At 44.9% G+C, this 14,245-nt stretch overlaps 1 protein-coding gene and 1 pseudogene across 2 annotated transcripts in view; one reads left to right on the top strand and one right to left on the bottom strand.

Moving 5' to 3' along the window:
* The window catches only part of Mtr (5-methyltetrahydrofolate-homocysteine methyltransferase), an 81,819-nt gene extending 69,928 nt beyond the window's left edge, over positions 1 to 11,891 (top strand). For both annotated transcript variants that reach the window (XM_057786984.1, XM_057786985.1), the window contains 6 exons: positions 1,639 to 1,794; positions 3,170 to 3,366; positions 6,601 to 6,801; positions 7,449 to 7,641; positions 8,182 to 8,294; positions 8,699 to 11,891. In XM_057786984.1, the coding sequence (XP_057642967.1) occupies positions 1,639 to 1,794; positions 3,170 to 3,366; positions 6,601 to 6,801; positions 7,449 to 7,641; positions 8,182 to 8,294; positions 8,699 to 8,785 (947 nt within the window). In that variant the 3' untranslated portion in view covers positions 8,786 to 11,891. The remainder of the gene's footprint in view (positions 1 to 1,638; positions 1,795 to 3,169; positions 3,367 to 6,600; positions 6,802 to 7,448; positions 7,642 to 8,181; positions 8,295 to 8,698) is intronic.
* A 424-nt stretch (positions 11,892 to 12,315) lies between these two features.
* Positions 12,316 to 12,939, bottom strand: LOC130885481 (ubiquitin-conjugating enzyme E2 E1-like; annotated as a pseudogene).
* Between the last annotated feature and the right edge of the window lie 1,306 nt (positions 12,940 to 14,245).

The following is a 14,245-nucleotide window of genomic DNA, read 5'->3' as shown; positions in this document are numbered from 1 at the left end:
AGTGTGGTTTAGTGGAAAGAGTGCCAAATTGGGAGCTGGAAGGCCCGAGTGTTCATCCCTGCTTGACTCCTGGCTCTGAGTCACTGTGTGACCTTGAGTGTCTGTCTCCTACATTTGACAGGTGCTGATGTGTAAAGGGGGATTATTTTATGGAAATATTGAAAGGTAAAATAAGATACTAATGTGAAAACCTTTGAAGAAATAGAAATCACTACAGCAGAGCACATGCTGTGGTTTTCACTATCTTTTACTCTGAAATTGGTCTAGAAGCACCAGGACAAGTCATACACCAAATAATTTGCTAGAAATACCCTGAAAAGGCCCACGATGCTTGGTAGTGGTGGAGATACTTCCTGAATTGCCAATTTAACCCACATATGATGACATTACTAGGCTCTGCCCTGCTGCCTAAGGGATATGGGATCCCAAGGTACGGCTTTTGAATTTTAAGGCTAGCCCAGTTGTCTTCAGGGAGCTATATGAAGTGAAGCCACTAAAAAATCAGGGCCTTCTCTCTGGATCTAGGGAAGTAGAGCCTGAAACAGCCTTGGAACTCTGGCATGAAACTTGGTCAAGAGCAGCCCCATCATCAGCCCCAATTTCACAGCTGCAGGTCACTGTCTGCCTCCTAGCAAGAGGCCTCTCTGGTGTCAGTGTCAGTGGCCTCTCTTAAGTCTCCATGCAGACTTTATTAACAAGTGAACCCACACAGTAGAGGTCACAAAGCAGGAGTAGCCCTAAGAATCATAGGAAGATGACAAAGCAGATGGGGAAGAGCCACTGTGGTACAGGAAGGCAGAGGGTCCAGCTTAGAGCTCCTCTGCTCTCTCCTTTCTTCCTGAGAGGCCCATGTTCTTTAGGGCAGCTACTAACAGTGGAACAGTGAGTCCTCAGATCCCTAATCACAGGGAAGCATGGTCACTCAGAGTTGGCAGTAGCACTGGCCCCTTGGCCTCTGGCCCAGTATCCATGTGGCATTGTATCCTTGGTGTCCTGAAATGTCTGAAGCACAGTCTGCCTATAGAGTCCCTAGAATTATATATGTTATCATATGTTTCAGACTTGAGATGCAGAGAACAATTTTTGAACACCTGTGTGTTTCCATTACTCAATCTAAGAAAAAAACTTAATCTTCTTTTAAAAGATCAGATATTTATCTATAGCGGCAGTCCTTTATTTATTCCTCCCCTTGTAGAAATAGCCACAGTTTGGAGTTTGGGACTTCATTTCTGTATATGCCCTCACACTGTGTGTGTGTGTGTGTGTGTGTGCATGTTTGTACATTTCATATAAGAAGTGTGCTGCACGTGTCCTTCTGCAGTAGTCTCTTAACAGTGCCATCATCCGTATACATGGAAGTGAACTAAAGGCTTCCTTTTTTTCTTAGACATGGTAGGGATGAAAGAGTTGAGGGAAGAATTTCCAGCATGGGGTAGTCAGTCAGCTGCATGGGGAAGTCCCTCCTCCATGATAATTTAAAGTTCTGCTCTTGGTAAGACAACTCCTACGGGCGACAGGAGGGAGGCAGGCGTGGGAGTAAGCTGCACAGTGAGGAGCAGGGAAGGACACTTCAGTGTATATCCGTGTGAGTGCTCTCCCAGCTGGTGTGACATTGACAGCTGTGCCTCTTTGCTCTAGTGAAGCCCACATTTCTTGGGACCCAGGTCTTTGAAGACTACAACCTGCAGAAGCTGGTGGACTACATTGACTGGAAGCCTTTCTTTGATGTCTGGCAGCTCCGGGGCAAGTACCCAAATAGAGGCTTCCCCAAGATATTTAACGACAAAACAGTAGGTTAGTAAGTCCTTTCTGCTTGGCCTTCAGGGTGTGGTATGTGACTCTCAAGGTGGTCTGAGAGGACGCACTAAGTGTTAGTTTATACAGGATATAGCCGCTGCCATATTGCTCCCCCACTCAGCCTTCACAGGAGGCTTGCCCTTATTACGTCAGGTAAATGTGGCCTTTTATTCACTCAGTCTTCAAACGGACTCCCTGACATCACCACACACTGGTCTCTGCTCGGCACAGGCAGACAAAAAGGCGAGAATCCTGTGACTGAGTACTGGCTCACCGGCATGGCTGACAGTGCTGGGTTTTTGCTGGGTTCTTGCTGTGGGCTCAGCCTGGGATCCCACTCACATCGGAGTGGCTAGATCTCCAGCAGGAGATTAGAGTGGGCTTCCTGGAGGTGGTGGTACTTGAACTGTTATTGAAGATTCCATGGGAATTGCTGAGACTGGACCTAGGGATAGATAGGAAGCAGAAATAAAAAGGAACATGTCAAACCGAGGAGAATGAAGCCTTGGACATGGGGGCGGGGAACTGCACATCACATTTACCCAGAACATTCAGGGACGGAGGGAGACTTAGCATGGTAGAGTAGAGAAGTGAGTTAATCACTGAATTGCTCCCCTCACTTGTCTTGGGTAGCTTCAGCCCCACCCAACTCCTAGAGACAAGGGAGAAGGAGTGCTGGTGAACAGTGAGGTCCGGGCTGGAGAGAGCCAGGGAATCCAGATACATCAGCTTTTGGAGGTCCTAGGCATGCTAGGATGTTGAGACCCAAGTACTTACTGGTGGTGTCCAGGAGGACTAGGTAAGGACTTCTTACTGTACTGTCCTTGTGCCACCACAGCTCGCTAGAAGGGACCACGGAGCTGCCCTTCATACAGGTAGGGCAGCACAGTGTTGCTCACTGAGAACTAATGGGAACTGATGGAAGGTGTCCCAGAACAGATCTGGTGCCTACCATGCAAGTGCTGAAGCTATTCAGATATAGCACCAATGCCATTTAAGAGAATCTGGGCCACGCGTCCCAGCTCACCCTGTTTCCTCCCCATATATCGCTGTGAAGTTAATGGGATTATGGTGGAATGCCAGTTCGTGCCCTCTTTCTGACAAGACTGTTTTGGATGCCATTGATTTCATTCTCTGGATTCTACTAACTGGGAAAATATAAACAGATTGACCTAGAGGAGGCACACTGTGGGGATACATTTCTTGGGCCCACTAGCCACTGTGTACTCTGCTCCAGGCCATGGCAGACCCGAGAGTCTTTGTAAGAATGCAGAAGAGGGTAGAGAAGGGAGAAGCAGCAGTGTTTAAAAAGGAATGGTTGTTTGCAGGTTACTATTGGTGTCTTTAAATAAATTCTTGTGTTTTTTAATAGGTAAAGAAGCCAGAAAGGTATATGATGATGCTCAGAATATGCTGAACATACTGATAAGTCAAAAGAAACTCCAGGCCAGGGGAGTAGTTGGATTCTGGCCAGCACAGAGTGTCCAGGATGACATCCACTTGTATGCAGAGGGTGTGGTACCCCAGGCTTCAGAGCCCATAGCCACCTTCTATGGGCTGAGGCAGCAGGTATGAAATACGTGTGGACGATGAGTGCACTGCTTTGACTCTCAGGCTAAGCAACTATACTAAGTGTAGAAAGGGAGAATAAGAAATCTGAGCCTTTTATCTGTACCATTGCATCCCAGACAGCCCTCCATAGGCCTGAGGCCTAAGCGTTTGTGAGGATGGAGAGAAGGCATGGGCGTCCATGAGGTCGGGTAGTGACGACAGATAGATACGGAGCAGTGCTGCTAGCCTAGTTGTCATACACTTGTGTTTTCAGTCTTTCACCCCCATATCTCATGAAACTAGGGGCATTTTACTTTCCCTAACAATTGCTTTTCATCTGAGTATTCTATTAGAGACTGTTATGTGGCGTATTGTCTCAAAGTGAAGTCTGGCGGGGACAAATACCACAGAATGTCCACCCTGCTAGGTGCTGAAGAAGGAGTAAGATAACCGTAGTTAACTGTTTCATGGTGGTGTTGTCAGGCAGTTTATGTCTCTGTTTTACAGAGGAGAATAAAACAGGCAGAAGGAGCTGGCACTGAGCTTTGTGTGCAGAGAGGCAAGTGCAAGCCCCCTTGAGTGTGTCCTGGATATATTCTCCTTATAGCAGTTCCCAGTGTACACTGTCTGTGTTTCGTCTTTGCCTCACCTTTAAAAATGGCAGGAATCATGCAAAGACTTTATCTGCTATAGATACAATTGTCTCAATGAAGAATTGGAGCTAGAATTTAATAATTAGCAGTAAATTACTTTCTTTGGTTTTACTCATATTTTTAGTGATTAAAATTGGTAGAGTTGCCTTTATCATAATGCAAATTATAATGACAGGGTTTTAATAGTAACGATGGGATTCTTAAATTTGAGCCTTGATACCATAAGGGGTTATGTGAGAACAATTTCAGCTTTACTCTGTGCTCAGGCCTAGACACCACAGGATACAGAGCAGGGAGTTCCAGTGCTGATCTCTGGTCCTTCCTCGCTAGGGAATCATGAGCTTATCTTTGACTGGTATAAGGCCAGACACCTCTGCTGGGCCCTTTTTTTCATCCTCCAGTCCTTGGTTTTCCTCTGCTGACTTCAGAGTCAACTAAATATGGTTGTGTTGTGATATAAGGGCATTTACCACCATTATTCTTATTATTCTTACTCTTTCAGTAGTTCCTAGAAAGGGGAGCTGGACCGTGGATTCGTATTGCCTGTGATACATTTATTAGGAGATGATCTGCAGGGCAGTGAGAAACTGTAGCTGAGCACCCCATTCATTACCCTGGGAGTTTTTTGTTCAGAGGATCTTTGATTGTCATCCCTTCTGAGGCACAGTGGGACCAGTGACCTGTCCTACTGCAGAGTAGCTTTGTGTCCCTCTCTTGCTTTTTTTCTTTTCTTTTTTTAAATCAAAGAACAGTAAAGTACCACTGGAAAATGACTGACCCTTCATTCACCTCTTTCTGAGCTCTGGAACACTCATGTCTTCTGACCTGCAGCCACTGGCTTGTTCTCTGCCCAGGGTCAGACTATACTTGCTCTCATGTCTAGCAACTGACTTAGAAGATTCTGGATGACTGCTCTTTGATTAATTGATCCGTCTAGAGCAGTACCATGTCTCTAGGAGCATTTGTTGTCATCTCCTGGATCAGCCATATCACTGGCTGAGCCTGTGGGGTCAAATTTTATGTCTCAGATTTCTTGCCTGTGAAATGGAGCTTGAGGATCACTTTCTTCACTGGATTGCTGAGAGCTAAAGTAGCACCCTAGAAAGAACAACAAAGTGTTAAGTACTTAGGAAGTATTAGTTATAAGTTACTAACTTTTTATTGACCGTGATGTGTATAAGACTTTGATAGTTTCATACCAGGGTAGGATCAGTTACCAGCTGAGAGTAAAACACTGGAAGATGGACACCTGTGTTGTGGAAACAGACAGAGAAAAATAGGTGTGTATAGCCGGGCGGTGGTGGCACACGCCTTTAATCCCAGCACTCGGGAGGCAGAGGCAGGCGGATATCTGGGAGTTCGAGGCCAGCCTGGTCTACAAGAGCTAGTTCTGGGACTGGCACCAAAGCTACAGAGAAACCCTGTCTCGAACCCCCACCACCCCCCCAAAAAAAAGGTGTGTGTGTATGTGGTTTTGCAACAGGGTTTCATGTGTCCCAGGCTGGCCTCAAACTTTGTGTGTCATCAAGGAACTTTAAATTTTTAATCTCAGTGCATGCTGAAATTACAGACCTGCAAGATTGTACCTGGCTTATGTGGTACTGGGGATCAAACATAGAGTTTTGTGCATTCTGGGCAGGCATTTTTCCAACTATGATTTCTGGGCCCTGGACAGAGTCTTTGTATTCAGACTATATTAGTGTATTCTCAGAAGTCTCCTAACAAACCATGGTGGACAACACCAGGCCTTTATGCGCTTGACCTCAGCAGTTTGTTAACTCTATCTGTTGATGCACAGTGAATGCTGATACCTTTATCAGGCTCTTCTCAAACATGCTCATCTGAATTGAAAACACTCTGGAACAGTAATTTTTAATCTCCCTGTGATTGTTTAAGGTTCTGATTCCTAGCATAGTGCCTACAGGTATTCATAACTGTTTAGTTTGTATGTAAATGAGTAAATCAACTAATTTCCTAATTGTATATGCTACATCATGTCATGTATTTTTTAAAAATGTCTCTTTTCTGTTGCTATAATGGAATATTTGAGACTGGAGATTTATAAAGAAAAATTCTTATTTTGGTTCATTGTTCTGGTTGTTAAGTCTAAGATCAGGCAGCCACATCTGGTGAGAACCGTGTGCTGCCTTGTAACATGGCAAAAGTCAGAAGAAGAGAAGCACATGGGCAAGTGAGAAAGGAATGCTGAATTCCAGTGATAGACAACCATTCTGCAAGAAAGACAGTCATTCTGTCCTGTCTCCAGGTTCCTACCCACAGGTTCCTGCATTGGTTTCCTGCCTTAGGTCCCTCAATGAAGGTCTGCGACATAGAAGTGTAAACCAAAAAGTGCCCCTGTGCCCCATATGGCTATGTTGAGTAATTGTGGTTTAGTGTATACTAAACCGTAGCCATTTGTTTATTTAGCATGCATCTATTGCATACTCACGATATGCCAGACACCGTTTTGAGTGCTGTGGTAGAGCTGAATGAAGCATGCAGGCATTCTGTGTCCTGAGACTGACAGTCATTTTGCACTCTACTATATGCTGATGCTGTGGCCTTTCTAATGACCTCTTTGCCAATGCTTGGGTTTAAGGCTGAGAAGGACTCTTCCAGTACAGACCCCTACCACTGCCTCTCAGACTTCATTGCTCCTCTGCATTCTGGTGTCCGTGACTACTTGGGTCTGTTTGCTGTTGCCTGCTTTGGGGTTGAAGACCTGAGTAAAGCCTACGAGGATGATGGCGATGACTACAGCAGCATCATGGTGAAGGCATTGGGGGACCGGCTGGCAGAGGTAAGGCATTGACAGATACTGGGGTGCTTAGGTAGAGTGTGGGTGTTGGAACTTTCATGACAGTGTCAGAAAACCTAGCTGCCTTTAGAATTTATGTCACTGCATACTTGAGCCAGATGCTGCTGGCTTTAACATGACCTGTAGTTTTAAGTCCTGTGTCTCCCAAATGCCACTCATATGCCATCTTTTAGCAAAGAGAAACCTCCAGTGCTTGACTAGTTGGTTGTTGCCCTTATCTCTGAATTAGTCTTCTTTTGATTATTGTGATAACTCCCAGAATTAAAATCAGGTTTCTGCTTTAGAGTCCTTTTCAATGTTGGCAACTTCTGTAGCGTTATCTTTGCTGCATGTGGGGTGAGGAGTCCTATCTCCCCTTTGTTTTGAGCAGGCCACAGAGAATGCCGCTCTGTGGTCCCAGTACTCTTCTTGGTAAAACTATGGCCCCATTGACTTCAGGAAAATGTCCTAGAATTCTAGATTACTGAATATGGTACTTCAGAACTCTGTTGAGGACACCATTGCATCTCAGGGAAGCTAATAATGAAAGTTCAGTTTTCCTGACTGTGGCCAGGTGGGGAAAGTGGTTTTGTGTGGAGGTCACAGGTTGCTTCTGCTTGATTGTGCCCCTCTCTCTTCTGTGTTCCCAGGCCTTTGCAGAGGAGCTCCATGAAAGAGTTCGCCGAGAACTGTGGGCTTACTGCAGTAGTGAGCAGTTGGATGTTACAGACTTGCGCAAACTCCGGTATGAGGGCATCCGGCCAGCTCCTGGTTACCCCAGCCAGCCTGACCATACTGAGAAGCTCACCATGTGGAAACTGGCCAACATTGAGCAGGCTACAGGTATGTGCGAGACAGTGAGCTCCTGTCCTTGCTCATTGAGTCCATGAGCACGGTGTCCTGTGAGTGAGCTAGAGATGATTAGAAAGTATTCAGCATTGGTGGTTCCAAGTTCTTGTCCATGGAGTGAGTAGTGCAGAGTAGCAGTCCTGAGAACCCTCATTCTCTGTGCTTTTGTGGGCTGCTTCTTCATTCCTGCTACCCGCTGACCTCATAGAGTTATGGGGAGCTGTGGGGATTCTCTTACTGCCAGGGCTAGCAGTCCTACCTGAGAAGACTCAGTGCAGAGACAAATTGGAGCCTCTATGACTGATCACATGTAGCTGGGGAGAAGGAACCCAGCCTTTTCCAGGCTTGCTCCCACCGGGTATAGTATGCGTGTCCTGAATTTGGTTTTCCACCTGGCAAGAATTTGCTAGACACTATGATCGGAGTTTCTTGCTGTGTCAGTGTGTCTCCCTAGATGGCAGGAGTTTACTTGGTGCTCACTCAGTCTGTTAGTACCCTGCCTGGGCACTGATTGCTTCCTGTGCTTCTCTTTAGGCATCAGTTTGACAGAATCCTTGGCGATGGCCCCTGCTTCAGCAGTATCAGGCCTCTACTTCTCCAATGTAAAGTCCAAATATTTTGCTGTGGGCAAAGTTTCCAAGGATCAGGTAAGCATGTGACTTCTCTAGATAACTGTCTTTAAAATGTACCCAAAGGACCCATTTTATATGACAATGAAGTGATATGATGTGGGGGGTGTGTGTTTGTGAATAAGCTCACCCCAGTTTGTGTCTTAATTTGATTTGAGCCCATTGCCCTGTTTCTAGCCTTCTCTCTCTATCCATGGTAAACACACAAACACACACACCTATTAGTTTCTAAGCACCCGACATTTGCCACTTGTTTTCTGCCTAGACAGTAAAACAGGTGGGCAGACAGGAAATGTGTTAGCTCAGTAGATTGCTGTTAAGACAAGATACGCCAGGTACTTAATGTTTATTCCAAAGTCTGTGGAGACTCAGACCAGAAAGATTTAGCACTTTGGTTAACAAGATGCTTCTGTCTTTTACAGATTGAAGATTATGCTTTGAGGAAGGACATGCCTGTGGCCGAGGTGGAGAAATGGCTTGGCCCTATTCTGGGATATGATACAGACTGATTTCTTTCTCTGTCGCGCTTCCCCCCCCCCCACTCTTTTTCATTTTTTCTTTAAAACCTTTATGTTTGCTGACCTCAAGGGAGTACAATCCAGAGTGCCTTAGAAATAACAACAAAAGCACGTGTGTGCCTCCTGGCCTCCCCCACTGCCATTGTTGTAAGGCTGGTTGGTGACACGTGATATAGAGCAGGTCTTCTGGGGTCCTAGAACGTAAGTACTTTTTCAGGGTCCTTAAGTGAGGTGCATCAAGGTGCCAAGGCTCATGGTGTCATTAGGTTGTTAGATTTGGAGCAAGCAGAAGACATCTTTTGCATTTCAAAGCAAGTCAACTAGCTTTTCCCATTTTTGCCTTTGACCTAGGAGGGCACTTGTACCTGTTTTTTTGTTGTATGTTTGTTTGTTTTTATTGTTTTCTCACATTAAAAAAAGGTCCTGAAAATAAGTTGAATAGGGGAATGTATAGAGAAATGTGACATTTCAATCTAAGTGTTTCAACAGTAGACTTGGACAGGGAGGAAGGTATTCCTCTCTTTTCTCCTGCAAGACCATATTTTTTGAGGTTCAACTAACTGACTGTAGAATTCTTTGGCAGAGGCATACTTGCTGCTTGCTGGACAGAAATACTAGAACTGTTTGCCCTGGTGTGCTGGTGTGGCTAGGCATGGTCACATTTTCCATGCTTGTAGTTTCATGGTCCCTTGCACTAGTGGAAAAATGGAAGAGAAAGAAAGTGACTTCTAAGGGTATTATTTAGCATCTAGCTGTTCTCAGAATGAGTAGGTTCTCAGCTGAGCCCTGGTATTTGTGCAGAGCTGAACCTGTCGGTGGCTAAGCCACGCAGTTCTTTGCCTGCGCCTGACTCCAAACTCACATATTTTGGATATACTATACTGTCTTGCTCTTTGTTATTTCTGAAAATATTGTTCAGAGCATTAGGCTCTGAAAACGAGACTTCAACATCAACTTTGCTGTGTAACTTCCATGTGACATAAACCAAGTGCTCGGTCTTCCCAGCGTTGTCTGCTCATCTATAAAATGAGAACAGTGATCTTAATTTCTGTCTCGTTGGATGAGGTTTAAACAGAATTGTGCATAAAGACAGCTCAGATACACACAGATGTCTAAGTGGAGAGGTCTGTAGAGCTCTGTAGTCTTAGCACTATAGGTCCTCATGAAACGAAGAAGAGCAGCCGGGCGGTGGTGGCACACGCCTTTAATCCCAGCACTCGGGAGGCAGAGGCAGGCGGATCTCTGGGAGTTCGAGACCAGCCTGGTCTACAAGAGCTAGTTCCAGGACAGGCTCCAAAACCACAGAGAAACCCTGTCTCGAAAAACCAAAAAAAAAAAAAAAAAAAAAAAAGAAAGAAAAGAAGAAGAGCTCAAAAGAGGAGGTAGTGTAGGGAAATATGTACGGGAATCTCCTTCTGGCATTAGATCCCCACTTAAAGTTTACACTGACTGAGGAAGAGAAGCTACCTCTTATGTGTTATATACGCTATCAGGACTCATCTTCTGTTAGACAGACTCTTACCTCATATGTTGCCCCAAGGCACTTACACCAAACACACATTCTGGTATATTGGAGGTGAATAGAAGAAAATGACAGTTGGGTAATGATGATCTTGTGTATCTGTAATCTTTCCAATTTTATTTTCAAAGTAGTGTACGCTTTCTGTATCACTCAGAGTGAAAAGAATTGTCTTCTTTAAAGTGTGTTTAACTTGTAGTAGAGTGTAAATGGGACTCATTAGTCTGAACACTTAGTTTCAGGACGTATTTCCAGAGCAGGTATATTCTTTAGCTTTGGAGTATTCATCTGTGAGAAAGAATAACCTCCAGATGTTTTAATGCATTTCATCTGAAGAATTACTACCATCTTTTTGTCTCATTGCTATTCTTTCAGCTGGATTCCCTGAGTTTGTCTTTATTGATCTAACCCCATCACATATGTTGTAGTTGTCTTCCTCCTCCTCTTCTTTTTTTGCAAGTTTAGGTGTATAGATATTCACAAAGGAATGGAAATGATAGCTTGAAGGCATCCTTCTTAGTTTTATTTTAGGTATTCCAGAGAAGCTGGACTCCAAAGGCTAGTATTTTAAACTGGGCTCTTGTGTGCTTGATTGGATGCACCCAGCATGTTCCCTCACCATTGGCACCTGAGACTCTGACGTGAACTGATTTTACACTGCATGTTTATTTTTTCACAGTTAAGAATTATCTGTAGCCAGATGTGCCTGCCCTATGCCTGTTATCACAGCATTTGGGAAGTCGAGGCAGAAGATTGGCATGGGTAGCAGGCCGTCCTGAGTTAAATAGACTGTCTTCCACAACAGAAATAGCACCAGCAAGATGGCTTAATGCATAAATGTAAAGGCTGGCCGGGCGATGGTGGCACACGCCTTTAATCCCAGCACTCGGGAGGCAGAGGCAGGCGGATCTCTGTGAGTTCAAGACCAGCCTGGTCTACAGAGCTAGTTCCAGGACAGGCTCCAAAGCCACAGAGAAACCCTGTCTCGAAAAACCAAAAAAAAAAAAAAAAAAAAAAAAAAAAAAATGTAAAGGCTGCCAAACCTGACCAGAGTTTGATTTCTGAGACTCACATGGTAGAAGAGACTGACTCCTGACCTCCACACACAGGTCGGCACACCACACAGTAAATACATGTTTGTGAAGAAGGAAAGAAAAAAAAGGAATTGTCTCCATTTTGCTGCTTGCTCTGCTGCCTGCTGTAGAGGCTAGTTTTATGGAACAGTGGCTGGGAATAGGGAGAGTTTTATTGGTAATTATTTCTCCTTCAGGCCATTCACCTCCATTCGTAATGAACACACACATGGGAACAGTCTTTTTCCCCCACAGTTGATTCTCTTCTCTCATGCATGATCTTTTTTTTTTTTTTGTTCTTAATATTGTTTATTAGCACAGTAACAAATGCAGACGTAAGAAGTCTAAAACACATAGCCAGTCCACTGAGCAGTTCCTATTTCACGCCTACGGTTAACAGCTTAAGGTACTTCACTACAGGGTTCCACAAATCCTGATTCAACCTTTAAAGTACTTGCATATGAATGAAATACATTAACTACTCATTTCCTACGTGGGGTCTCATAGCCAGGTGTCCATTTTACATATACGAGGTAACGATCTCTACAAACTGTTAAATACCATTGTTTTCCTCTAAGAAGGAAAAACAAATTCCAACTTTTTAAAAGAAGAAAATAGGACTTTGCATCAATGGCCAAGTGTGTAACCTATACAAATGTAAGCTGATTTTGAAATTGAGTGTACTAGACTACACTCAATGAAACCCAAGTGTCTACACGCACATTCTTTCCTGTTGTACTAAAAGTAAGCTAATCTCGCAAAACTGACAGCTCTAAAAGTCACTATTACCAATTTGTCTACTGTAGCAAGATACCTTAAGTTACAACAAAATCTTAGGAAGTAAGACTGAATAATATCTGTTATAGAAATACCCTACTCTTTACCAATTCCCACCCTCCCCCACCCTTTCAAAATCATAAGCAGCTCTCTTCTGTGACAGACAGATAATGTAAGAACTGAAAACTCAGTTTATGTAGCGTATCTCTTGGTCCACTGTCTGGCCATTCTGTCGTGTTCTGCTCTGTTGGTCATGTACTGAGTGGCAATACTTCCCCACCAAAGGGTCAGCAGGATTGCAGTCTGTAAGGAGTGAGCAGATAGAGAGGAGAACTTTCGAGATGGTTAGTGCTGGGCTCCAGTTGTCTTTCAGTATGTCCAAGCAAATAACTCCTTGACTATTAATATTACAGTGATAAATTCTTGTACGAAATGTAATCTTTGGAGGCTTGAAGGGATACTCTGGTGTAAAAGTTAGATCGAGGAAGAACACACCACCTTCATACACAGATCCCGGGGGCCCGAGAATGGTTGATCTCCACTCATAGATGTTGTTGCCTTTGGGACCAGCACTGCAGTTTGGTGGAGGGTCTAAAGTGATGTCTGCCAGCTCCTTCTGGATCCTCTTGGCGCTGGTGGAGAGGAGCTTCGAGTTTTTGCTCATGCTGACTTTACTCTCCTTCTTCTTGGGGGTGCTGGCTTCTTTCTCGGTCTGCTGGTTGGAGGACAAAGATGAAGAGGAGCTGTTGCTGGCCCTCAAATCGTCATCCGACATAGCGAACCCCCCACCCACCCCGCGAACGGCCCCTCTCTTTGTGTCTGGCTGCTCCGTGCTGCCACGGTGGCTGCTGCTGGGCCTGGCCACTCGTGTCTCGCTCTCGCTGGGAGAGAAGCGGAAGTGCAGCAACAGCAACTATTTTTTTTTTATTTTTATTTTTATTTTTTTTTAATTAAAATTTCCACCTGCTCCCCGTTTCCCATTTCCCTCCCCTCCTCCCAAATATTGCCCCCTCCCCCCACTCCCGTCCCCCTATCCCCACTCCTCTTCTCCTCCCCCCACACCATTCCCCCTCCCTCTCGATACTGAAGAGCAGTCCAAATTCCCTGCCCTTCGGGAAGACGAAGGTCTTCTATCTACGTCCAGGAAGGTGAGCGTCTAAACAAGCTAAGCTCCCACAAAGCCAGTTCATGTATTAGGATCGAAACCTAGTGCCATTGTCCTTGGCTTCTCATCAGCCTTCATTGTCCGCCATGCTCAGAGAGTCCAGTTTCAACCCATGCTTATTCAGTCCCAGACCAGCTGGCCTTGGTGGGCTCCCAATAAATCAGTTCCACTGTCACAGTGGGTGGGTGCATCCCTGTGGTCCTGATTTCCTTGCTCATGTTCTCCTTCCTTCTGCTCCTCATTTGGACCTTAAGAGCTCAGACCGTTGCTCCAAATTGAGTCTCTGTCTCTACCTCGATCCCTCGCCAGATGAAGGTTCTAAGGTGATATGTAAGATATTCATCAGTATAGGATAGGGTCATTTCAGGTTCCCTCTCCTCAGTTGCCCAAGGTACCAGCTGGGGACATCTCCCTGGACACCTGCGAACCCCTCTAGAGTCAAGTTTCTTGCCAACCCTAAGATGGCTCCCTTAATTAGGATATATACTTCGCTGCTCCCGTATCCACCCTTCCTATATCCCAACCATCCAAATCCCCCAAGCTCCTCCCATCCTCCCCTTCTCACGTTTCTCATCCCATTTCCCCTTTGCCCCATGCCACCTCACCCGCAAGTTCCCAGTTTTTGCCCTGCAATCTTGTCTACTTCCCCTATCCAGGCGGATGACTATACGATTTTCTTTGGGTTCACTTTCTTATTTAGCTTCTCTAGGATCACAAATTATGTGCTCAATGTCCTTTATTTATGGCTAGTAACCGATTATGAGTGAGTACATCCCATGTTCTTCTTTTTGGGTCTGGGATACCTCACTCAGGATAGTGTTTTCTATTTCCATCCATTTGCACGCAAAATTCGAGAAGTCATTGTTTTTTACCGCTGAGTAGTACTCTAATATGTATATATTCCACACTTTCTTCAT

This window comes from Chionomys nivalis, chromosome 13 (assembly GCF_950005125.1).
Source record: "Chionomys nivalis chromosome 13, mChiNiv1.1, whole genome shotgun sequence".
Classification (NCBI taxonomy): Eukaryota; Metazoa; Chordata; class Mammalia; order Rodentia; family Cricetidae; genus Chionomys; species Chionomys nivalis.
The sequence above is the reverse complement of the archived record's forward strand: the minus strand, read 5'-3'. Positions and strand labels throughout refer to the sequence as shown.